General features: G+C 34.4%; 1 protein-coding gene and 1 long non-coding RNA gene across 3 annotated transcripts; one reads left to right on the top strand and one right to left on the bottom strand.

Annotated features, from left to right (window-relative positions):
* Positions 1 to 1,122: 1,122 nt before the first annotated feature.
* Positions 1,123 to 1,647, bottom strand: LOC147078944 (uncharacterized). The gene is made up of 2 exons (XR_015071269.1): positions 1,614 to 1,647; positions 1,123 to 1,490 (listed from the first exon to the last, which is right to left on the bottom strand). It is a non-coding gene; the product is annotated as an uncharacterized LOC147078944 (long non-coding RNA).
* Positions 1,421 to 22,638, top strand: LOC147078945 (cytosolic carboxypeptidase-like protein 5). 2 transcript variants are annotated; one of them, XM_085951515.1, is made up of 14 exons: positions 1,421 to 1,560; positions 1,893 to 2,032; positions 2,592 to 2,869; positions 4,801 to 5,136; positions 5,715 to 5,986; positions 7,028 to 7,169; positions 10,359 to 10,598; positions 11,159 to 11,463; positions 12,596 to 12,743; positions 13,270 to 13,494; positions 14,254 to 14,537; positions 15,502 to 15,724; positions 17,433 to 17,573; positions 21,302 to 22,638. In XM_085951515.1, the coding sequence occupies exons 2-14, from the start codon at positions 1,936 to 1,938 to the stop codon at positions 22,169 to 22,171; spliced, it is 3,561 nt and encodes a 1,186-aa protein (XP_085807641.1). In that variant the 5' UTR covers positions 1,421 to 1,560; positions 1,893 to 1,935; the 3' UTR covers positions 22,172 to 22,638. The 2 variants fall into 2 exon arrangements, with proteins under 2 accessions (XP_085807641.1, XP_085807653.1); XM_085951527.1 differs by having other exon boundaries at positions 12,599 to 12,743.
* The last annotated feature ends 1,793 nt before the right edge of the window (positions 22,639 to 24,431 follow it).

The raw sequence follows: 24,431 nt of genomic DNA on the forward strand, positions 1-24,431 counted from the left end.
CTGTGGCGCTGAATAGCGAATTACGATTGTAGTGCTAGTTATTGATTATCTTCGAATACCATGCACGGTAGCCTACTCCCTATTTAATAACGATTTTCGAGTTAATATGTCGTTTAAAGTATTGTCATTTATTTCAATACTAATGCAAAATTCATCATTTTCTACAGACAGTTTACCATATTGCATTTGAAATAATTTATTTCTATTGATAAATATATTTATTTTCCTTTTTCGGATTATCCCTTTGCTCTGTGACATTATTTTTAAGTAGGTAAAAGGAAATTGAGTCTACTTGTATTATCCGAATCAATAAAAACTAATAGATTGTAATCTAATGATCAATAACTAGCACTAGGTACCATCAAAGTTTACAGTGGTTTCTGAATTTTCACGCAATAGTCTGTAAAACGATAGTGGCCAACCTGCCGGAAAAAATATAAACTACACCGCGCAGACGATTTTGACGTTTACCAATTTCCACAACCTATCAATTAATAGCACCATACAATGACAATAACGCGTCTCGCTTGAAGAATAAGATTAGCGAGACAGTCATCACTCTTACTGGTAAACAGTAAAGTTATTATCGCGATAGTTTAATGTGCACACTATTGGTGCCAGTAAATCCATCCAAATACGTGCACAGGCGCTATTCGCTAACCTGTTTTAGAAACACGAAGTTATCATAATGCATTATTACTTATTTTGTATGAAAACTCAACTCTCTACTCGAGTTTTAGGATTAATATAGCAAACCAGAGATTTTATGTAGCTAACAATGTGAAGTGACTGTGAAGGATTATAATTATTAGTAGATTACCTAGGTAGTTAAAACTTATTAAAGAATCGAATTTCTATAAATTTGGGGCTAAAAAAGAATTGTAGCTATATAATAATATAAACCCTATCAAAACGTTTAAACGCGTTCTTTTAAAATAACAGTTCAGCATTTACGCCCATTTTATACCCAATTACTCAATTTCAGACCAAAAGCTTATAAAATAACAAAACCCTTGATTATATTATTTTTCACAATATGGCAACTCTGAGAAAGCTGATAGCAAAAATATTTTTATTATTGACATCTTTATTTATTTTTAGAGATTCATGATATCATGACTATTTTTCTTCAACAGAAAATGTATTTTTCACGGATTATAAATGTAGAATTTTAAAATTAACTTTATTTCTCCTTTGCAACTTGCAAGTGATACTTGAACAATTTAACCTTTCGTAAAGACGAAAATAATATGTATCTTGCGTTTGACATACATCATAACCTCTAAACGAATACATTAGCTAGATTCACTTAATCTACTTAATTTAAATTGATTTAACGCGACTTTACGGATGCGCTACTACAATTTATATTAAAATTGAAAAATGTACGACATTTACACGTCAACGCAATGGCGACACCACAATTCCTTTGTTTCGCAACCATCTTGAATGTAATGGCGAACGGTGTGGTTCTGCACGTATATCATTATCTGAAAAACAATTTATATTTTATCAACCCACATACAAGAACAAAACTAGACATGGGTTGCACAGTTTAAGGTAATTTTTTTTCCTAACCAGTTTTCATATTTTTATTACAAAAAAATACTTACAATTGGCAATAACTACAATCAGCTGTTTGATGTCAATCAATGTTGACATACAAAAAAAAATTACGTAATTTGTTTAGGCTAAAAAACATGCAATAGCCCGTCAAAATCTATTCTAAATATCAATAATTGACCATGTTTTCAAATTTGTGTATATTTTGACAGAAAATCGCCGTACAGACAAAATGTGCTGCGGTCAGAACTGCCAAAGTATTGATTTCTCACTGCCACAGATAATCTTTTATGTTTTGAGATAATGCTAATAATGGTTATGACTTTCAGATGTAGTCGACGTTTTTCATTCTAAAGTTACGCTTAATCGGCGATGGATAATATTATCGAATGTGGAGGATTCATATTTACCCACAACTTTGATTCTGGAAATTTAGGTCATGTTGAACAAATTCCCAAAGATGAAATTGGTACGTTTTTCTCAATGTTACTTATCTTATTTACAATATAATTATTGAAATAACTATCGTGGTTCACTAAAGATAGAGCTCTAACCATCTAAAACCCTTCTTTCTCACAAAAAATATATTGGACTTCACATACAAAATCGGTCAATAAAATGTACAATACCACAACAAAATATGATGTGTAAGAATCATTAAAGAAAGTTTTTTAAAAGTATAATAGGTACTAACTTCAATTTGTGTTCACAGTGTATTTTTTTAATGACATTTTTCTTCATTCCTCGACATTGGTCAGTGTAAAAAAGTGCTAATCAATATGTAAATTGAAACCAGAGATACTATATCGGACATAAGATTTTGCTCAAAGATCCGGAAGCCATAATGTTTGCAAACATAGCCCATCATCACCGATTCCGATTTACTCTTGAATGCATCAGGGGCGGTGACAGCCCAAACACAAAAACAAAAATATATTATAACTATTATAGTCTTTAAAATGTATATCTTTATAAATCAGCGTGAAAGTAAACTAAATAAATATATGCATTGTTTTCTCTCCTTGAAGTTCCGAGCATTAATTCAAAAACAAGTGCGCTGGAAACACCTGATTATGAGTTCAACATCTGGACCCGCCCTGACTGTGCCGGAACCGAGTTTGAGAATGGAAATAGGACTTGGTTCTTTTTTGGCATCCAATCAGCTCCGCCGTTCTCTTTGGTCAAGTTGAATTTGGTAAACCTGAACCGGCAGGGGAAGATGTACAGTCAAGGAATGGCGCCAGTCACCAAGACTATCCCAGGAAGGCCGCAGTGGGAGAGGATAAGGGATAAACCTGTATACTTTGTAAGGATATTATTAAATGTATCTAAATTGCCTTGCAACTAATTTTTATGTTTTCTGTTAAAACAGAATTTTCTAAATGTGATAGTATTTGTGATACACAAAGAAGCTTTGAATTTTTATCGCTACTACTTTCAGTTAGACTATTGTAAAATTATCTGCACAACAGTGATATCATTGGCTGATATCAATGGGCTGACCAATGAACGGCCCCCGATTACCGTATGCAAAATATCAAAATCATTCTTAAATGTGAAAACCTATGCGAAATCAGCAACTGTAATTGAAGAATTAAAGGTCTCCTCGTCTGCCAATAGAATTCTAATTGTTCACCATTGTCACCCACTCTTACAAATTTCATTTCTTCGCAAATAGATAAATGTGGTTGAAACATGAACACTACCTACATTACTATAAGGATAATTTTTTTTAAATACTGAAATTTGCATACATGGGTGTATTATTATTAGATATATTAATGTCTCCAATATTATTATATCAATGGTTCCTTGTAATGTTGACTCGCACGGCTATCGTGTAATTGTATAAAATTAAGTAAGCATATTAATTTAAAAAAGATGGAAAAAATTATCATAATAAATTATAATCTCATTACGTCTGTGCTTTTGATTTCTCGACTTTTTTCTATTCTCTATTCCTAAATTATGGGATGCAAGAAAACATACCCACGGGATTTTGAAAATGGTTTTTTAATTTCTCAAGGTCTTCGAATTTAAGTTGAAAGCTCTGTTTTCCATCCAAATTTTCCTGCAACCGGAAAAAATTCGTGAAGTTCATGGGCTTAATTTTTTTTGGAAATGCTTCTGAATTGTAAATCTTTTTATATATCCTTGAGATTCTGATTGATGAGAAATGAAAATCTTGAAAACGAGAATTGACTTTTTCATTATTTCTCAATAATTCTTGATATGAAAAATTTTGAATCACAAGCTCTATGTATGATAAATACAATTTAACTGTTAATTAATATATTTTCAAAAAAAGTTGTTTAATATTGATTTTAAATGTATTGAATCTATTCATGAAGAAATCAGTAACAAAAACCTTGGTCATAACAACGTTCAATCAATTCAAAGTTGAATCCAATGTCATCCATCAAACATCATCAATTATTATTTGTTTGTATTAATTAAAATTCTAATCAATTCTCTGTCCAAAAATATAATTAATTGTTACAGGCGGTCCTCGACATTCGTACATAATTGGTTCCTGAAAATGGGTATGAAAGTAAAGCATTAAAAGCGTAAAAAAACTTGAAAAATGTATTTTAAAATCTATTTATTTGACAAGGAAATAAATTATTTGCAGCATCTTTATCTGCGCTGACAGTTTCTCCAGTGAATTTATTATTTTGTAAAGAATACCTCAGCTTAAATTTATTGAACCGGCTTTTTCTTTCTTGAAATTCCATGTTAGAATTTTCTTTTAATCGAGTCTTCCAGTCTTCATACAAACTATGAGTCCTAACTTGAATAATTGAAAAACTCAGATGGACATCATTTTGATGTTGATCATCAATCTATGACAACAAAGATCTCTCCATTTCATCCATCACTTAATCGGCTTAGTCGTACGAACGGCCAATTGAAGCAAAAGATTCACCGCTTTCAGAATGTCTAATTATTTCTATCTTTGTCTAGATCGTATGATGTTTACGAGTCCTTAATTTCTTTTTGTTAGTATCAACACTGCAGTTTCTCCGTTTCTCACTTGTGTTTATTAATTTATAAGGGCGAAATACTTCAGGGAGCAACTGCATAAATGCATACAGACCATCTGATGCCTCAACATGAGAACGGTACTTCCCTCACCGCGATTTATCCAGATGTAAGATTAAGCGTCTAGCCTAGACGCTCCATATGTTAAAAATACCACAAGCAAGTAATCATGAATATTTTTTTGTAAATTTTCAGTCCAATGAAAATATCTTCACCCTGAGTTTCAAATTCAGAGCCCCGGAAAGCACCGCAGCCATCACATACTTTGCATTCACTTATCCATACTCCTATACGGAGCTGCAGACGGCCCTGGACACGATAGACACGAGGCTGTCGGCCAACCCGCTGAATACGGGCAGCGACGACGACATCTACTACTGGCGGGAGTGTGTCTGCTACTCCCTAGAAAGGCGGCGGGTGGACTTGCTCACCATATCGTCGCGCCACGGAATCACCAGTGCCAGAGAGGAAAGACTGAAAAATCTTTTCCCCGATAAAAGTGACCGTCCCTTCAAATTTACTGGAAAAAAGGTCTGTATCATTTTCATTATGACATTATGTCCTGGACCACAGAGGTGAAGTGCTATCCTTGTGAATGTCAACGGAATTTGTTAAGAATTTTTGGCATTTGCATTTTTTTTTTAAATGTTTATCTTGATGTTAAAATAATACTTATTCTTTTTCACTTCCCAATATTAAAAATTGTATAATAATCTTGGAAATCAACTGCTAATTAGGAAAAAATCGTGTACTATATTTTAGCTTTGTATTTGATGTATTTTTTCTAATTTTAATGGTAAATCTTGTATAAATTTCGAAAAGTAAAGATATCTATTTGCTAAATTTCAAATTTCTCACTATACTGTGTCATCTTGATAATTATATCGAAAATATTGTAGAAATAATCCAATAGGTTAGTTGAAAGATGTGTATGTATGATATTATTTTACCTCTGGGGTCATTTCAGTCTTGATTTTATATATTCTTTGTGTCATGAACTCGTTTTGCTATCCTTGCAATTTAACTAAATATGTAATTCATTATTAAATTAAGTATTTAAACACCTGTGTCACTATAATATATCTAATAGACACCAATTTGATCCGCAGATAATATTTGTTTCGGCGAGAGTTCACCCCGGGGAGACTCCATCCAGCTTTGTGTTCAACGGTTTCCTTAACCTCCTACTAAATAGACATGACCCAATCGCCGTGGCCTTAAGGAAATTGTACGTCTTCAAGATGATCCCCTTTTTAAACCCCGATGGTGTCGCCCGGGGCCACTATCGCACTGACACAAGGGGAGTCAATCTCAACCGGGTGTATTTGTCGCCGTGCTTTGATATATATCCAACCGTTTATGCTGCTAGATCTCTCATAAGGTAATATATATTATATGTAAAATATTTGTATGATCTATCGAGATTTAATACCGCTTTAGGTTAGCATGGTCGTATGATTTGATGAAAAGTTGTTCAAACTATAATGAAAAACCTCATTAAATCAATGTATTAAGTTATACCTGGAACTCTACAACCTCTTTCAACAAGAATATATCTCCACATTCGTCAATTTGGTAGAGAAGAATGATCTGTGCCCTGCTGCCGAAGGGCGTCCTGGTTAAGAAACTCAAACTTCGGTGATTGGATGGTATAAACAAGGATGCTAAAGCGGCCGTTGCAGACACCTAGAAGACACTGGCACTGGGTTAATAAGCCATTGATGAATATGTACGTGATATTAAAATCACTTGAATTGAAACTTGGAATTGGAATCCTAGACATCACTCTCAATCCCGGAATTAAAGGGTCAATATTTTTTCAATTCCGGGATCCTGTCAGTGAAATATTATACCAACAAAAAGACATGCAAGAAGTTTTACATTTAGTGACATTTTCTTGGCTGATAATTGAGTACATGTACTCAAATATGAAGTGCAAGTTTATGCATTTTTTCCATCCTGTAATTCTATGAAAGTTTGTGGTATTTTTTATATTTTTGTTTGTCAACTACGTACACATATGTATCTGTTTTCTTTTGGTTGGCAGAAACACATCTGTTTTCACAAAAGTCATACATAAAACTAATTCTTAAACCCCAGATTAACAACATATTCAATTCTGGGATTTCAGGATCAAGAAACCAAACAGGATTCCAGAATTGCAAACCTAAATCAACAAATTATCCCAACTTTTTGTCAAAGTACGCAGCCATACTAATCCAAATACCTCATCAGTTTTTATTGAACATTAGCATTTAATTGCTCAATTGTGACACATAATATATGCATAGATCATGCCACATAATTTTATCTATTATTGTTATGTATCTTTGTTAACGGACAATGAAGAATTAATTTCTTCGATATGTACTATACTTATATGTATTATAATTCTCATTTTAACCTATCACGCTTATTGTAGATTCTATCATTTCGGTTTTCAAAAAGAAGACAGTGCATTCGATAGCAACGACATGCTCATACCCCCGCCGTGCGAAGAAGACAAATATTCTTCAGCGGAATGCTTACGAAGCAAAAGCGGTGCTTACCCTAATCCAGATCAGGTATTTACCTGAATGTTTATCTAATCGTAATTATTCATTTAGTTGCTGCCTCGCTGCGACTTAACACGCCCACCCATTCACAGTATGCCACGTGTTAACTCTGCGAGGGTATTATTCCAAATTAACATCTGATAGACACTACCAAATTTGTCATCGAGAGAAACTCCAAATAATGACACCGGAGATTAGTGAATCTCGGTTTCGGCTGTGTAAATGAAAATGAATATATATTCAAAGAGACAAAACATCCACAGCAATCATATTTAATCAAGTTGTGTTAATGTATGTGTGTTATGTATGTTTTGTAGTAGTGTTTTATAAAGACATCTAGCTGTAAAAAGAAGAAGCAGCGACTGAGCACAAAAAATAAACAAGTCCACCAGTCGCTCGATGCATACAGTGTTACAACATAAAACTGTTCACTATTATTCTTATTATATATCGTCGGTATAGTGGCAAAAGGCGTTAAGTCAAAAAACCTTGTTTTGAGATATTCGTCTTTTTCTAAATTCAAGAAATTGAAACCTCTCTATTTAAATAGTTTAAACATTTTTACCTAAACTTGCTACTTTATGATATTCGGTAATCATTTATGAATTCGATTTGAGTATTGTCAAGGCCTTTTTATAGTAATAATAATTATTTTTTTGAGTTTATTTACAAAACGGTGAATTAACGTTTTTTGCCACAACGATTTTTGAGTCAATAGAATAGTCAAACATAAAATGTTGTAGTTGAGTAGTAATACATTGGACTCTAATAATAATAGAAACTGGCCAATTTAAAATAAAATTAAAATTAAAACAGAAATAATATTAGGTAGGTGGATACTATTAGGTAATAATATTAGATAGGTATAGAAGTAATTTGATATTTTTGTATGTAAGATTAGTAATAATCTTGTTTCAAATTATGATACTTTTCATCTTTATTAAATTATTAAACATAAATTTGTGTAGCTAAGTACTAGGTAAAAATAATAAAAAGGATACATTTTTATTTAATTTATTTATCAGAACATTGGATTAGAGGTGGATAAGCGGTATGGGGATGATGATTACACAAAAATAATTTATGAAAACAATTAAAATTAACATTCACCCTGTAAAATTAATTAAGAAAACTTAAAATATAATTTAGAGATCATTTCCGCTTCATCATAGCCAACCTCGAAGGGTTCGAGAACAGTATTTAATTTATTTATTACAAACATCGGATAACAGGTGTATAAACAGTATGGAGATTTAAAAAAGAAATTTGGCAAATACTTCCTTTTAATTCATTTTGATAAAAGTGGTATGATTATGAGTCCTTGCGCAGTTTGCCGTCAGCAATTCGTACCCTTTGGGTTTTGGAGCAGCACTGTCTGCATTCCTTAAAATAAAATCCCCTTTGCGCTCGAAGCTCTTTCTTCGTCTTCTTTGGCCATATCCGCCCCTAAATTGGAGCATATTGACACCACGCGGCGCCTCCAAGAATCCTTGTCGCTCGCCAGTCTTTTTGCTCCGTTCCAGATCAAACCAGTATCCTATAGAGCATCTATAGAGTAAACACTCTATAGATAGTATTTAGCGGCCTTCCAGGACGCCGGAGTTAGGTTAGGCAAGCCAAGTTGAGGTTCTCTTCTGGCATCCGCAGCACGTGGCCGAGCCAGGTCCAACGTCACCTCTTCACTCTCAGCGTGATAAGAAGCCGTTTGGTGCATTCTCTTATCTCCTCGATCCTAAAGTCACCACCGCACACCCAGTATTCATCGCAAACATCTGTTTTCGAAGCTCAGTATACGGTTGCTCTGAGCCTTCGTAAGGTGCCATGATTCGCTACCGTAAAGCAGCACCGTCAGAATGCAAGCGTCAAGTTGGCAGCATTTGGTTTTGACCGAGTACAATCGTGAGTCCCAGACATTATTAATATTGTCTCCATCCACAACATCACTTTGGTGTGCATCATCTAAAATATAAATAAAACATATGCGTTAGTAAGGATGTCTTTCCGATTACATAAAAATACGCCATAGAAACGTGATGTCAGTACACAACTAATCAATAATTGTGGAGCAAACTTCATTTTGAGGTTATGTTGAATTAAGTTGCTTACCTTTTACATGCTCCCTTATTTTATTCTGTTGCCCATACAGAAACATAATATTTCCAATCTTAAATTATACACGTCGATAAAAACGATTATACAATAGATTACAAGCACAATCGTAGAAAATATGAGATATATAAATACGCGCGAAACGTCAACATTCAGAACCAACTTTACTGTCAAATGGTTGCAAGCTGTGTGTGGCATAGACAATAAGTCAATATAAATAACGGACAAGTGACTAGAAGGTTGAAGCCAAATAACGTTAAGTCATCTTATTGTTATTTGCCACTATGAAATATGAAAGAAAGTGACTTAATACGTATTGAATTCTTTAAATTATGTCACAACTACATGGACTTTGGCGGAGCTTGTTTTTTCAGACGATAGAGCGTGTTAAACTTTATAATTCTGCATTCATAACTCAAATCAGCCAATTTTTGACTTATCGTCTTCTGCCACTATACCGACGATATATTCACTAGATAATTGTATAATTAATATTGTCATTTTATATATGAATACATGTATTAATTAATTAAGGCGCTAAGTACCAAAATAATAAAAACTGACATTTTTATAGAAAAATGTTCTACATACCAACGCCAATAACTTAAACTATAGTCTAAGTGCCTCAAGCAAGTCAAAAAAATACACCAAAATAATTAAACCTGTCGACGTTGTAAGTCCGTTGGCGTTTTTTATTTATAATGGTGTAAGTAGCACTGCAGTGGTCAATGGCATTCAATATAAAGTAGCTAACGATGGTGTGTTGACACTTGCGAGTTCTTAATACCTAAAATTATACAAGCTGCCGTGATTGCTTCACACAATAAAACTACATTTTTCAAAAGGTCTGCTTCATGAAATTTTACTGCAATAACTCGGTATTTGCTACAGGCAATACTACTTTTTGGTACTTAGAGCCTTATTTAATACACGTATTCATATTTATATGAGAGTTTAAAGTTTTCACCATAATCATTTTTTGGTTTGACAATTTGCCAAAATATGAATAATAGCCCCGTATTTATATTGGCTTGGTATACTTTGATCAAAATATGATTTCTTAATTGATTTTGACTGTCAATTTTGCAGGAAAATGACAAGTCATATCAGCTGAATACGAAACGTAAAAAGGTAGATTCTTCGAGAGAGTTTGGAGAGAGGTGGATGAATCCCGGAAGCAAATTGTCCCCGCGCCCTCCGCTGCAGAGTAGCTTGGCGATCGGCAACGGCAGTGTCATCTCGCAAACTCGTAAAATCAAATTGGCCATCGACAGTGAGGACGACACGTCTTCTTCGCTCATAATTGCTAGTCCTACCTTAGCCGATCAGGTATGGGAAATAATTAATTTAAGATATACACAAAATGACAGCAGGATATGCTCAAATTAATTTATTACCAAAGACGTTGATGAAATCCTTTAGAAGGTTGAGCCTAAATAAATGAAAGTGAAGCTGAAAACATGGCTGCAAGTCATTTCACATTAAATGTACAGATAATATCATGATAAAGCATGAAACTTGAATTTGTTATGAATGGAAGATATTATTGCACCGTATTGAAAATGAAACATATTCAACTTGTACCAGAACTAAAACATTCACATTACAATTGTACAGACCGTCTCAATTATTATGCATAGATAGGCAGCAAATACACTAAACAATCAATATTTAAATGCACAATCATAAATTAAGAAGAAGAAAAACTATTGCAATAAAAAGGCTTCATGTAGTCGTGTAGTCCTCTAGTTCAAACAATCGTTTCACCTACCAATTTTTAATTATCAATCAAATATATTTTTGCACTGCAATGTCACAGTGATGTATATATTATACTGCATGACTTATGACCCATGGAAAACCTCTATCTAATCAATACCAATTTACAGGTGGAGGATCTCAAGTTAAATGAACTGCAGCAATCCATGGATGGCTTTATCGGGTCGGCAGCTATCCATGACGAATGTGCCATGGACAACGTGTTCAAAGCGCCTACCTCAATTCTCTGCGACTCGGACACCCTCTCCAGGGAAGCTTTCGTCTCATCCAATAATAATTCTAATCTGGCCGATGATCATGACGATGATAATGATGTGGTAGTGCGAGGACCGAATCCTTTGAAGCAATTGAAAGACACTTTGAACGATTCTCGGAGTCTCCTACTAGACAAACAACTGGAGGGGTCTTCATTGAGGTAAGTGAGCCTCATGCAATTTTTTTAGATGCAAGACTTAAAATGCACCATGGTAGACTCTATAGGAAATGATTATTGAACATTTATCCTTGACTTATAAAAAAAAACATTTAATTATGACCACAATATCTAATTAGTGTTGCACATGCACAGTGACATTGAGTATAATTTCAATGGAGTCTATGGATTATTTCAATTGTAATTCGCATGTTTTAAATATATACAGTAAAACCTCATTAATAAGAATACGGATAATTCGAAATTTACGCAAAAACAAAAAGTCCCTTGAACATTATTTTCATATAAAACCATACCTTTAATTCGAATTTCATAATTCAAAATGGCCTGGCCTGGCATTCAAAAATATTCAATAAATCGTAATAAAGTACACTATTTCATGAGCCAGTAATTGAAAATTGTGACAGATTTTTCATAAAATATCATAAATTACTTATTTTAAGAAGGTAATATAAATAATCCTGACATTTTATGACCCATTAACACACACGGAATCATAAATTTCGTAGGCACATCTATGATCGTAAATGAAATTTTCAAAATTTTTATATTTTTCCCCCATACATTTCATATTTTGTAATTTGAATTTTTTTTCGATTTTCAGTCCCATGGAATTCGTATTAACGAGGTTTTACTGTAAAAACCAATTATTGTTATGTCTGGTTATGTCTGGTCTTGTTTTTATCTGATACTTCCATCATTACTCGAAACTATATTTCAAATTGATTTACATGCACTATAAAGTATCTTTTTTATAATATCTGTTTAAAATTAGAATACGTTGCTTGATCTTTATAGTGTACATTATGTGTGAGAGATCTGGTAAGTTAGTATAGCTATATCGATGATATTTGAAATTTTTCACTGTGCTCATAGAGTGAAAATCGGGTCCACTTTCAGTATGGCACCACCTGCGCCTTAGTGATATAAAACCTCTTTGGCTGCAAACTGTTCCATTCCAATCAACTGACACTGTATTGGCTGCATACCGCTTAATACCAATGAACGGTCGTGATTGTTTTACGAAATGTCAAAAATTATGTTAGAAACCCATCCTATATGGTAAATCATAAGTTACAAATTATTATGTTTACAATAATGTGTTGTTTTATAGCAGTGTGGAAACCTCTGGTCCCATATCAATGAGTGCGTCGCTGAAGTTAAATGAGCCACTCTGTGATCTGTGTAAAAAAACTGTGATGGAACTGGAATCAAGGATGCCGGGCATATCTAATATGCTCCCGGCTGTATATAAAAATAAGGTACACCACTGTTTTGCCCGTTATTGTTATATACTTACGGCTAGGTGCTATGCTTAACTAATTATGTATGAACTTGATGCAAAGTTGACAGTTATGTTCTTATTAGCTAAATGATAATATAAAATGGCAATGTCGCTTTTTGCGATCCATAGTGTTACTATTGTCAATAAAAATAATAATTTGTTGTTAATATGATTTATGATTATTATGATTTGTCGGAAACGATTTCTTAAATGCTATTCAATAATGTATTTACTTGTGAAAAAAACTCGTTTATTTTAACAGCTGTCACTTGTATTTCTAAATTCCTCTACTCTGCACGGCAATGCCATGTGGCAGATTTTTGGCTGCACCACTTATTCACATAAGTATTACTAAGCATCCGGCCCTATATCTTTACCGACTGAATGTGACACTTATTATTTATAATCTGAATCAACACATCATTCTAGGATCCAACTTGTTTTATGCTATCTAGATAGGTAGGTGTGTTTTTTTCTACTGAAATAATTAATTTGTCTCGCAGGATCTCACAACTGTATCTTCGAATGAATCGAAGCCGCAGTGTATTAACTTCCATTCGTCCGTAAGAAATAAGATTGTGGACAAAGAAGAGAAATCCATGGTCAACAATTTTATACTTCAAACTAATCAGTCAGCTACGAATAACTCAACTTTAACACATAGTAATTCAAACGGAGAGAGCAGTGACAATACATTTACTGACATTAAAAACGAGACTGACACTATGGTTAGTATACAACTCTTCATAAATCAGAATCTCATATATTCAAGTTTCCTGAACATTTTGAACATCCTTGTATTAATTTCAATACATATAATTATGTACTTACTCTACTTTGTAATCAATTTCGTGGAGATGCTGCAATTAACCTTGGTACAGTAAAACCTCGTTAATAAAAACACGGATAATTCGAAATTTTCGCAAAAAAAAGTCCCTTGAACATTATTTTCATATAAAACCATACCTTTCATTCGAATTTCGAAATTCAAAATTATTTCAGAGTCCTGGCATATAAAAATATTCAATAAATTGTAATAAAGTACACTTTTTCATGAGCCAGTCATTTAAAATTGTGACAGACTTCGTAACATAAAAATAATCCTGATATTTTATGACCCATTAACACACACGGAACCGGAAATTTGGTAGGCACATTTATGATCGTAAATGATATTAATGAAAATCAAAAAATTTTAATATTTTTCCCCCATACATTTCATAATTCGTAATTCGAATTTTTTTTCGATTTTCATTCCCTTGGAAGTTGTATTAACGAGGTTTTACTGTAGTATGTAGTATGTATACCCATGTAAATAACTGATCAAATAAAGAGATTTAATACTATCAACCAATTTTTTGCGACCCGGGTTTCGCCTTTCGGCATCTTCGGGTACTATACGCTCTCACTAATGCATAATTCGATGAATGAACCATAGTAGTCACCACTGATATATGTTTTTAATCCCAACATTTATTGATGCACAGGCACCGACGACAGGTAAGCTGAATGAGAAGAAATCGACGAGGAAGAAACCAAAGGGTTTTTCCGTTTACGGAAGACAACCTCAAAAAGAGAAAGAGTCCAGTCTGTTTCTGTACATCGACCTGCACGGGCACGCTTCCAAGAAAGGGATCTTCATGTACGGCAATTATTTTGAGGAGATTGAGAACAGCGTGGAGTGCATGCTCCTGCCGCGGATCATGTCTCTCAACAATTTACATTTTCACTTCTCTTCGTGCAATTTCACCGAGAGGAATATGTATTTGAGGTATTTAATTTTTGTAATATTCTAACACCTACATATTTATTCAAATTTGTTTTAAATGATTTATGAAATTTGATAAGTAATTGATTCGTCAAAATGATTGTAATCGCTTTGGTGTAGACGAAATAGATGTCTGTATAGCATTGAGATAAAAAAAACTTTATTCATGGAGCATTGCTAACAGTCATGTTCCAATTTTATTAGATTCAATAATAACATTAATTTGACTTTGATTGGTATCAAATATCTGATGATAACGCTGTCATTATTTTCCCATATTTAATAGGTATGACTTGATACTTATGAGCACCTACTTGCTAACCTACTTCAGAATTTTATATAAATATATACGATATGATTATATATATCTTACCTACTTAATTTCTTCTGTCTTTCCTTTGTATTCTGGTGGTTTTTATAATGTTTTTAAAGTGTTTTATTTATATGTGAATTTGATCTCAATGCTATACGGTCATCGGTTTCCGATACAACAGCTCATGGTGAACTGTGATACTGTCAACTGCATATGTGCAAATTTCTGAACACAATGAATATAACCATTATAATGATATCATATTTTATTATCATTCTTGAAAACCAAATCTGCAATTAATTACTGAAAAGTCGGATAGCAATATCTTTTGTCTCTCTTCTAAAGCTCTTAAATCTCATTTTGGTCAAATATTTAGATGTCTTTTTAAGATGATGCATATTTGTAGGAAATCTTCATTATAGTGAGCATATACATTCCACAGTGTGTGAGATGTGCAGATACCCTTCTATCAGATTCTGAAAATGATACGATAATATTCATGTCTGTTAAATCAGTTTGCGATGATTGGTGATACATAAAATCTGTTCATGCCCTACATACTTGGCAGTTGTTAAAACTATATTTTTCCTAATCCCATGACACAATGTAAGCCTTCAAAAATGTTTATTACATAGAATTGTAATGACTCGACAGGGACAGACGCGACGGCATGTCCCGCGAGGGCTCGGGCCGAGTGGCCGTTCTGAAAGCGACGGGATTGGTACGCAGCTACACCCTCGAGTGCAACTACAACACCGGCCGCCTGGTCAATGTGTTACCCGCCGCGGCCAAAGATCCCCTCGTCCCCCACTCCAGCCTGCCCGCCAACATGGCCACCCACCCGCCGCCCAAGTACACTCCGCATCTCTTTGAAGAGGTAAACCCGCACCAGGTTCGTCGCGCGATTATCGCCAACCGCCCGGATGCCGTTACTCTTTTGAGTTGCTCCAACGACACTCGCAGCTTGTTCTTATTATCTATCTTTACAACATATTGTCCGATGAGCCGGAGTGAAACCCTTTTGGCTCATGTGATTCGGAAACGAGTCGCCTTTCTCTCACCCAAGTAATTCTGTATTTGCACTTTAGAGCGTTCGGCCTCCTATCCGGCAGGACAACATCCTACGAGCGGATGAAAGGGAACCACTGTATTGCAATAATCATTGGGCTAGTGCACACTTATTATACGTCCAGTTTTTACTAAAATTATTTATTAATCACAAAACACACATCTGTTTCATACCTTCATCATAAAATATTTTCTCATTCGATTTTTTCAAAACATATAGAACTGGACATACAACATCTGTGCACTTATCCACTGAAGTCATGTGATTGATACAAAGTGTACGCTTTTACTATGTACCTACTTTTCAAAAAGCATAAACATTTTGTACACTAAAAGCAGACACCTTTTTTTAAAACTTGCCCGATATATTTATCATTCTAATTTTCATATAAAAATCTACTGTATACCAGGATACTGTGTATATTACGTATTATTTAGTTTCTTCCGTAACAAATACCTTTTCATAATATATCTATGTAGTAGCTATAATTACTATAATCTTCTATGAATGCTTCAAACAGCTTCAGATTATAATTTTCACCACAGCTTTACCCGTTTAAGTCAAGATTACAATTATTAGCTTAAATGGTACCTAGTGCTTGAATTGTGTAAAACTTCCTTGTCCCCTATTGAAATGAATATTGTTGGACTATTACATAAGTAGATGTTCTTATATTCTATTAAACTTTTAGAAAGGTTATGTAAAGAAAATGATCTTTATACAGAAAAGGGTATCACATTTGAATGAAATGATATCGAAACCTCATAAACTACTGAGAATACATAAATTATAGCTCGCTTTTTTCTATATCTATAATAATGTTGTATTGTAGTGTTTTAAAATAAGGCTAGGTAATTAAGACATAATTCATTGAGTCGCCTATTTCCAAAATTCACCTTGTCGATTTTGTTTTGTTTTGAGATATTCATAAAATACTAGTATGGAACCTCTACATAGAAATTTTTTTATTGAGTCATTGGGCAGGTGATTTTAATATTTTAACTACAGAGCTTCTCCAATTTGGAATATGCTATACTTTTTCGTATTGAGTGAAAAATTCAAAATACTCACTATGTACCAATGGAAAAGATGATGTATGAAAATTGCCACCAGACGGACAAGATGCATTTTGAAATTGGATGACATTTTTCAACCGTTATACTGACTGCAAACGACTTGTTTTGGAAATGTTTATAGAACAAGTGTGTGCCACTTTGAATAAGGAATAAAATTGCATATATTCAGTTCATTTTTGGTCAAAACTGGACAAGATTATTTTTGGAAATGGAAATAATAAATACATAGAGTTCACAGTTTTTCTCAAAACTACCTAAAATCATTTTCGGGGGTTTTGAAACTAGGCGCTTCATATACGTCTACCTAAGTCGAGCCTAAGTATTATTGGATGTTAGATTGTCAATGGCGATAAACAGACTCTTTATTTTATGTTTCCTCTAATAAACAATTGATTATTCTATTTTTACTAATTATTTGGCATTGCTTGAAAACTCCATAGGTGGGAAAATCCCTGGGGGCGTCTATTTTAGATATGACAGGTAGCCACCCAAACAGTCGTATTCAGCAATCGGAGCACAGAAACTTGACGGGCATCCGTGACTGGCTGAGGCTGCACTCGCGCCAATCTCGACCTTCTCAGGTATGCAAATGAGTACAGTGAAACATCGTTAATTCGAAATTGATGGGATCGAATATCGAAAAAAGATTAATTAACCGTGTTCGTATTAACGGGGTTTTACTGTAATATATTTTGATACTATGCAAATTATCTATTATTGTTTGCGTAAATCTATATCTATCACTCAATTGTTTTCTTCATTATTATAGTACGATTCACAGGAATAAATATTCAATCTGCAATATCTGCGTTAAAAATTTTTGTAGTTCTTTTAATTGATGACGATTTATTTACTTTCTTTAAAATTTCTTATAATTTCTTACTCTCGTAAATTTTATTTTACTAAATGTCTCTGTTTAATTAATTTTAAAAATACTTCATAATATACACTTTGATTTGTTTTCTTCTATTTATTTAACTTCATATACACCGATCGATCGTAGTCTACCAAGAGATGAGTATAACTGAACATGTGGCGAGAAAATATTAAAATTATCTTTTTACTAGACTTTTAGGACTGCCACCCATTACGACAGCTGTGTGCAACCGCAAATTGCTAGAAATTGCTACTTCTATGTGAACATTTCTTAGTTTGGACATGCAGGGGCTCAGTAATATGTGTCATGATACACGTGTCGCGCTCAACACCTCCGCATCTCCCCATGAAATATCTCAGAAATGTTCACCCAGACTGATACTACCTGCGATTTGTGGCTGTGTATAGCTGTCATAGTGGGCCTTAATCTTGTTATTCAAGGACCTAATGTTAGAAGTTCTTTTCTAAAAAAGCGGTATTAGATGAGTAACATAAAAATAAATATTTTCTAAAATTATCTCAAACCGTTTTTTATAGTTAGTTACTCTCTTCTCATGCGAACCACTCCAAATATTCTTGGTGAAATACGCATACAGTGAAATCCTGATTTTACATTTTTAAAGGTACTGGCATTGAAAAATTAAAAAAATTTAAATTATTTTTTATTAAAATATACATGGTTCGGAGCATATCGTCGGTGTTTTGTAAAAAGGGCGAATTAACCAAAATGCTATTTTACAGGAGGAAGATTTTTAACTTTTGACATTTATTTGTTTATTACCTGTGGATGATTATAAATATCTAACAAGTTTACAATAAAACTTAGAAAGAATACTGTCATTATACTGCATTATTATATAATATTTTAAAAGGCCTAATATGTCACATTCGCTTTTTATTCGTAATTTTAATTAATTTAATTTGAGTCGATTATTGTTTTTAAGTACTTTCCTGTGGAGATACAAATTCGCCGTTTTTACACAACCAAGCTAGTGGGGTGCATATTGTATTTTCATTAAAATCTAGATTTCACCAAAATGGTTGATTCGCCCTTTTTACAAAACACCAACGACATTATGTCAACATATTCTGTCATGTTTTTAAGAATGTTCCTTTTCCCTTGAACGGACAATGTTTTTCTTTGCTTAGGCACTATTTGCATGGGTATAAACAGAAAAAAAATCTTATACTATTGCGTTGTACTGTAACCTTGGTCTCGGGCACTGCAGACGTGTCTATAAATAGAAATGCATAAATTCGCCTGGAATTCATTTCAATGATCGCCATGCCATCGCCAATTGAATGTACTAAAATAAATTGGATTTAAATGTACTAAAATGTACAGCGATGAAACGGAACTGCAGAAACTACACGCAAATAGTGGGAAAACGTGAATTCCGGGCACGTAAAATCAGGGTTTCACTGTACATACTACATTTTAAATCTTAGACTGAAATACACGTAGTCTATAATATATTGCGTTTGATGACAGTATAATTCTGTGAGAGTCCTGTCGAATGCATTTTCTCTGACTGTGTCTAGTTTCTGTGTATGTACTTCAGTTGTGAATGTTTGACAACATATTTGCACACTTTCGCTAATTCACATGCTTCGCACAACTACACTAATCTTTGGCATACTCACATAAAACATTTTTTTTTTATTCATAACAGATTTCGTTTACTAACCTCACCTATTGGTATACACATACATATTGCATTTTCACAAAATGCTACTATCAACTATTACTAACTAGTACAGTGATTTCTCAAACTATGAGACGCGTCTGAAGCTCTTCCAAGGAGCTGCGAAATATTTTAGTCAAAAAAGAATTAAATTATTATAAACTATTTTTTTCAAAAACACAAACAATCAATGTTTATTTTATAGTTGTGCATATCGTAATGTGCATGTTCCTTTATTGTTGCGTGATTTAAAAAAATCAAGTGCTTGTTTCAATATTATTTTTACTTTTCTTCAGTGAAAAATCAAGAGTAGGGAAGTGCCATGCAGTTGATAATGCTGCGCACGCGTCCATACCGAGGATTCCGTCTCCCCTCCATGCTAATTACATCCTTATTCTTTTACCAATCATCAGTGCCGTGTTCCTAGACAGTGGGTAATTTCATCTTAAAATTACCAAATCTCTTTGCGAATAAAAAAATATAAAAATTTGTTTTATAAATGGCAAAAAAAAGAATTTAGGTCATAATTTTAAAAATTACGCTGACACGATGATACTACATATTTATAAATTAATGGAACAATTTAACCTTGAACCTGCACAAATGCGATTTCTTCTAATGTGCACGAGTTCAGCAGGGTTAATGTGACTATTGTTACGGTTGCTATCATGGGCTGTTCCTACTTACATCACTCGGTGCCCCTCTGACTATGTCTATTTTTCTGTCAAAGCTATCAAATATTACGCTAATTTAGTACTATGTTTATAGCACTTTTTGCTTGGTCAATTATATTTATGTTGAAAATTCACTTGTGCTTTATATGAAAATATATGAAGTGTTTTATTATTTTGAATGGCGATGCACCTATGATGATAATGGATAGTAAACACTCACCGAATACTAAAAAAAAACACAGAGCCATAATTTTTTTTTAAATTTATGGGGTTATTTTGTGAAAAAGTTTGCCACAGATCAGTGGGCTTATTATACTTTCAGCCCGTTAGAAAAATCTCTGAACAACACACACACATATACTATTCATTACAATAATTTCAATCACCACACAGCTCTTTTTACCATATATTATTTTGTTTTATTTTCTTTAATTTCAGTGAAATTCAATTATTGATTACCTAAATCCAGTCAACACTTAGTAAAAAAATGAGTTTGGTATTTATATGGTAAGAATATGGAACAACTTTATGCATTAGCTATAGATAACCAATCATTGGATTTTATTTTGTAGTAATTAAACTCATTTTGTATAATATTATGTAATCATCAATCCGACTAACAGGATAGATTTATTTATCCAAAGTTATGCCCATATACAATGCTATTTAACATTCAATTTCATCTAAAATAATTAAAAAATTTACCATCATATCGCAATCTTTCTTAGCCACTCTTTTGTTAGATCATTACATACATAAATTATTGATAACCAAAAAGTAGGATATAACAATAAAATTATTATTTGTACGTTTTTTTTAAATGATGTTACCTGCTTTATGTATTTATTAGTACTAATGACAATAGAACAATCCTTTTTTGTTTATTTCACGTAAATTAACAGATGATGAGGGAAATATTATATATTATTTAGAGACCACCTTGCGAAAGGAATAATTTAATTCTTTCATATAAGAATTATTGTGAATGGTATTTCAGTCGAGACACAATTTCACAATGCACATTCTAACTTGTAAGTATATTGAGCCTAAGTTGTTTGGGATTTTATTCCATAGACGAACGTGAGCGGGCGACGGAGCGCTTCGGCCCGGACCCCTCGAACGTCAGGAACCAGAGGCAACCGGCCTCTCTCCAAGCCTCTCAAGAGACAGGAGACGACGGATCCCGAGCGCAAGGAGAACCTGGCCGGTCCGGGCTACCGAGCCGACCGCCGGATCTCTCTCAAGGGCGGAGCCCCCTCGTCCGCCGTCTCCCGGGCCGCCCTTCGTCTGCACCCCGGCAAGGCCAGGGGACACCCCGACCCCTCCCCGCTATCCAAGTCTCAGAGGAACCTTTCCCTCGTGTCCATCAGAAAGCCGAGCACCTCCAGCCGGCCCCCGGCTTTCGCCGCCGCCCTGGCAATTCGACCTCCGTACCCTGATGAGCCCGCGCCCAAAAAGGGAACTGCGAGGAGTCTTGCGGAATCGAACCGGGGCGAGCCCGGCCCGAACCCCTTCCGGGCCCGCAGCGCCAAATCTGACGGCAAGGGCCACCGGGACGAGCGGCGTCGCCCACCTCCCGAAGCTCCCGTCGCCAAGAAGACCAAGGGGCGGCCCAAGGAGGGCTCCTACCAGAAGCAACCTGCCGGTAAACTTCCGGGCAAGAGACCCAAACTGTCGCAGCTCATCAAGTATGGGGATGGCGCCAAAGAAAAATACAGGATCCGCCGGGTGGCCAAGGGCCCCGCCGAACCGGAGACCGGCTCTGAGTCCACCAGCGGCGGCGGAGACGACGGATGGGAGACGCTCTGCACAGCAGGAGGTTCGGGAACGGGTGTTGCCCTGCCGCCCGCCCAACGCTCTCGCCCGCCTGTCCGCCCCGCCCTCAGGAGGCTCGCGCACGGGTCATCAGACGCGGGAAACCTGCGACGTCACAAATTTACATAAACTCCCACAGAACTTTCGTGAAATTGTTTTGTATACATAATTTTAATAACGTCCATAATCGATCAAATGTTTTTCAATCATTGTTTTATTTTACTGTCTTATAACAATTTCAGTGTGCTCTGGTTAGGTGAAAGTGCTTCCCGATTTGTATTTATTCTAATTGACATGTTTTCTCTCTTATATTGTTTGTATAATGTTACACTTTTTCTTTATTTGGAGAGAGTGATATATGAAAATTTATAACATTAATTCTTGTCCAAATTCAATACATACCGACAGTATGTTTTTGGAAAATAAATCCCAAAGTGCTGTTCAAGTTTCCCATACATCTTTTAATCTCCAATGATCAGAATAACTCTGCAAGTTATATTTATTTTAACAGCAAATTCTTCTCATAATCTTACTAGTATTGCTGTTTTGCTTGCTATGATTTTGATTGATACAATTTAATTTGCCGCCATTCAAATTTTAAAATAAAACAATATTCAGAATTCAAAATAAAATTTCTGATCATTTACTACATTACTGAAATCATGTATCATTCATCTAAATTTTCTATAATTATCACTCTGATGGTGTTGAGCAGAAAAGAATCATCCCACACTTTCTCACAGAATACACAGAAAAACAGAGATTTTTTATAATACTTAGATATTTTATAATGCATATAGTTTTTTCCTCATTTTTTAATGTCTTTTTGGTGTTAAAAATTATTCTTTTCAATACTAATATTCAATCTAACTATGTTTCAAACAGATCACCAAATTATATTACACTCGTTATTTGTCTATCACACAAATAGAAATATGTGTTTGAAACTGAAAGCAGTTAATTAGTCTTCAATTTTTTCTTTTTTCTTTTTAATATCGTCATTGAGGTATGATGTGACATATTTGAAATTTTACAAGAGATGGAAAAACTGCTTCTTATGCATAAGCATGAAGGTACACTTTCAATTTTCTTTTGTAAACCTTTGAATAACGTGATCTTTCTAGATAACAGATAGTAAAGGGCTCGTCATCAACGAATGTTTGTAATAACTCTGGTGTGATTACTCCATAAATTGGAGGTATTACGGTCTTATTAACATGATACTTGTCTTTTGGCGGTATAGCTCAGGTATATCCAACTTCAAGTAGGCTGTGACGAGTAACTATCCGTACCACAACTGAAAGTAATCTACAACACTCTTCTGTTGTTATTCTTCGACATGAACAAACGTAGAATATTTGGCCGATGACAATAATTACACAAGCACATATCACAAAGAAATAATCAATTTCTTATTCGTGATGACATTTTGATCTTCCCGTGGGCACTTGTTGCACTACTATTCTCGTACTGCGCGACGATAGAGGGAAACTTTGCCTATGTTTAATGGGATTTACTACTTTTACTCTATTATAATATCTTTTAATATATTAAAAAACATTTCAATAAAATTGTCACATACGGGTGTCACAACAGCTCAACGACGACATGTTAATTGAAACCTTTGTATCCAAATAGACACCATAAATCAATAATTTTGTTTGTTTAAATTATTTTTTGTATGTTTCTCTTGATCTGCCAATGTATTAAGCCGCATTTAGACCAAGCGAGCGAGTGTTTGTTCTTCTCCCACTCCAGCGAAATTCTCTTGACATAAACGCTCTTTGTTGAGCGAGCATAAGAATTTTGCTGGAGTGGAGGAAGAACAAACATTCGCTCGCTTGGTCTAAATACGGCTTTATGCAATCCTGCAGCCCTATTCTTGCAGTGGTCTTCACCGTTAAAACAAAATTATCATCTGTGCACGCAAAAGTGTATGACTGTTATTTATTACTGTGGCGATATTGTGCGTGCAGAAGTGCTATATTTTCTGTTAAGGCCATGCATTAGTTGAGGCACGGTCTAAAAAGATCGTTGCTAGGCGATGTGCGGATTGCGGGTCGCGGGTGAAAATGACGCCTGTCAAACGAAATATTATTTCTCATATAAATCCAACATACGTCCATTTTATGTTCTGTTTATTATTCTATTAGTATCAATAATAATATATTCATTGACATGTTTGCTTTTTAAAGTAAATGGGTAAAGTTTTTAGTCATCTTTATACGATTTTAGAATTAATTGGCCCGTCGCCATCACCCAGCAAAGTGACGTGCGTCCGACTCCACGTTCTCTCAAGGAATGCGAAGCAAGTACAAATTTTCGTCGCGCGTACAGTTGAACATTATTTGGCGTTTCACTGATGCGTCACCTTAACAGTAATTAAGAC

Source organism: Rhyacophila brunnea, unplaced genomic scaffold (assembly GCF_057557595.1).
Source record: "Rhyacophila brunnea isolate RB1 unplaced genomic scaffold, BYU_Rbru_1.0 scaffold_10, whole genome shotgun sequence".
Lineage (NCBI taxonomy): Eukaryota > Metazoa > Arthropoda > Insecta > Trichoptera > Rhyacophilidae > Rhyacophila > Rhyacophila brunnea.

Excerpts from the sequence above, each read along its gene's own strand:
- LOC147078945 (XM_085951515.1), top strand. The coding sequence starts at position 1,936 with ATGGATAATATTATCGAATGTGGAGGATTCATATTTACCCACAACTTT. Across the intron at positions 13,495-14,253 it reads AAAACGAGACTGACACTATG|GCACCGACGACAGGTAAGCT; the intron begins GTTAGTATACAA and ends ATTGATGCACAG. Across the intron at positions 15,725-17,432 it reads CTCCGCATCTCTTTGAAGAG|GTGGGAAAATCCCTGGGGGC; the intron begins GTAAACCCGCAC and ends AAAACTCCATAG.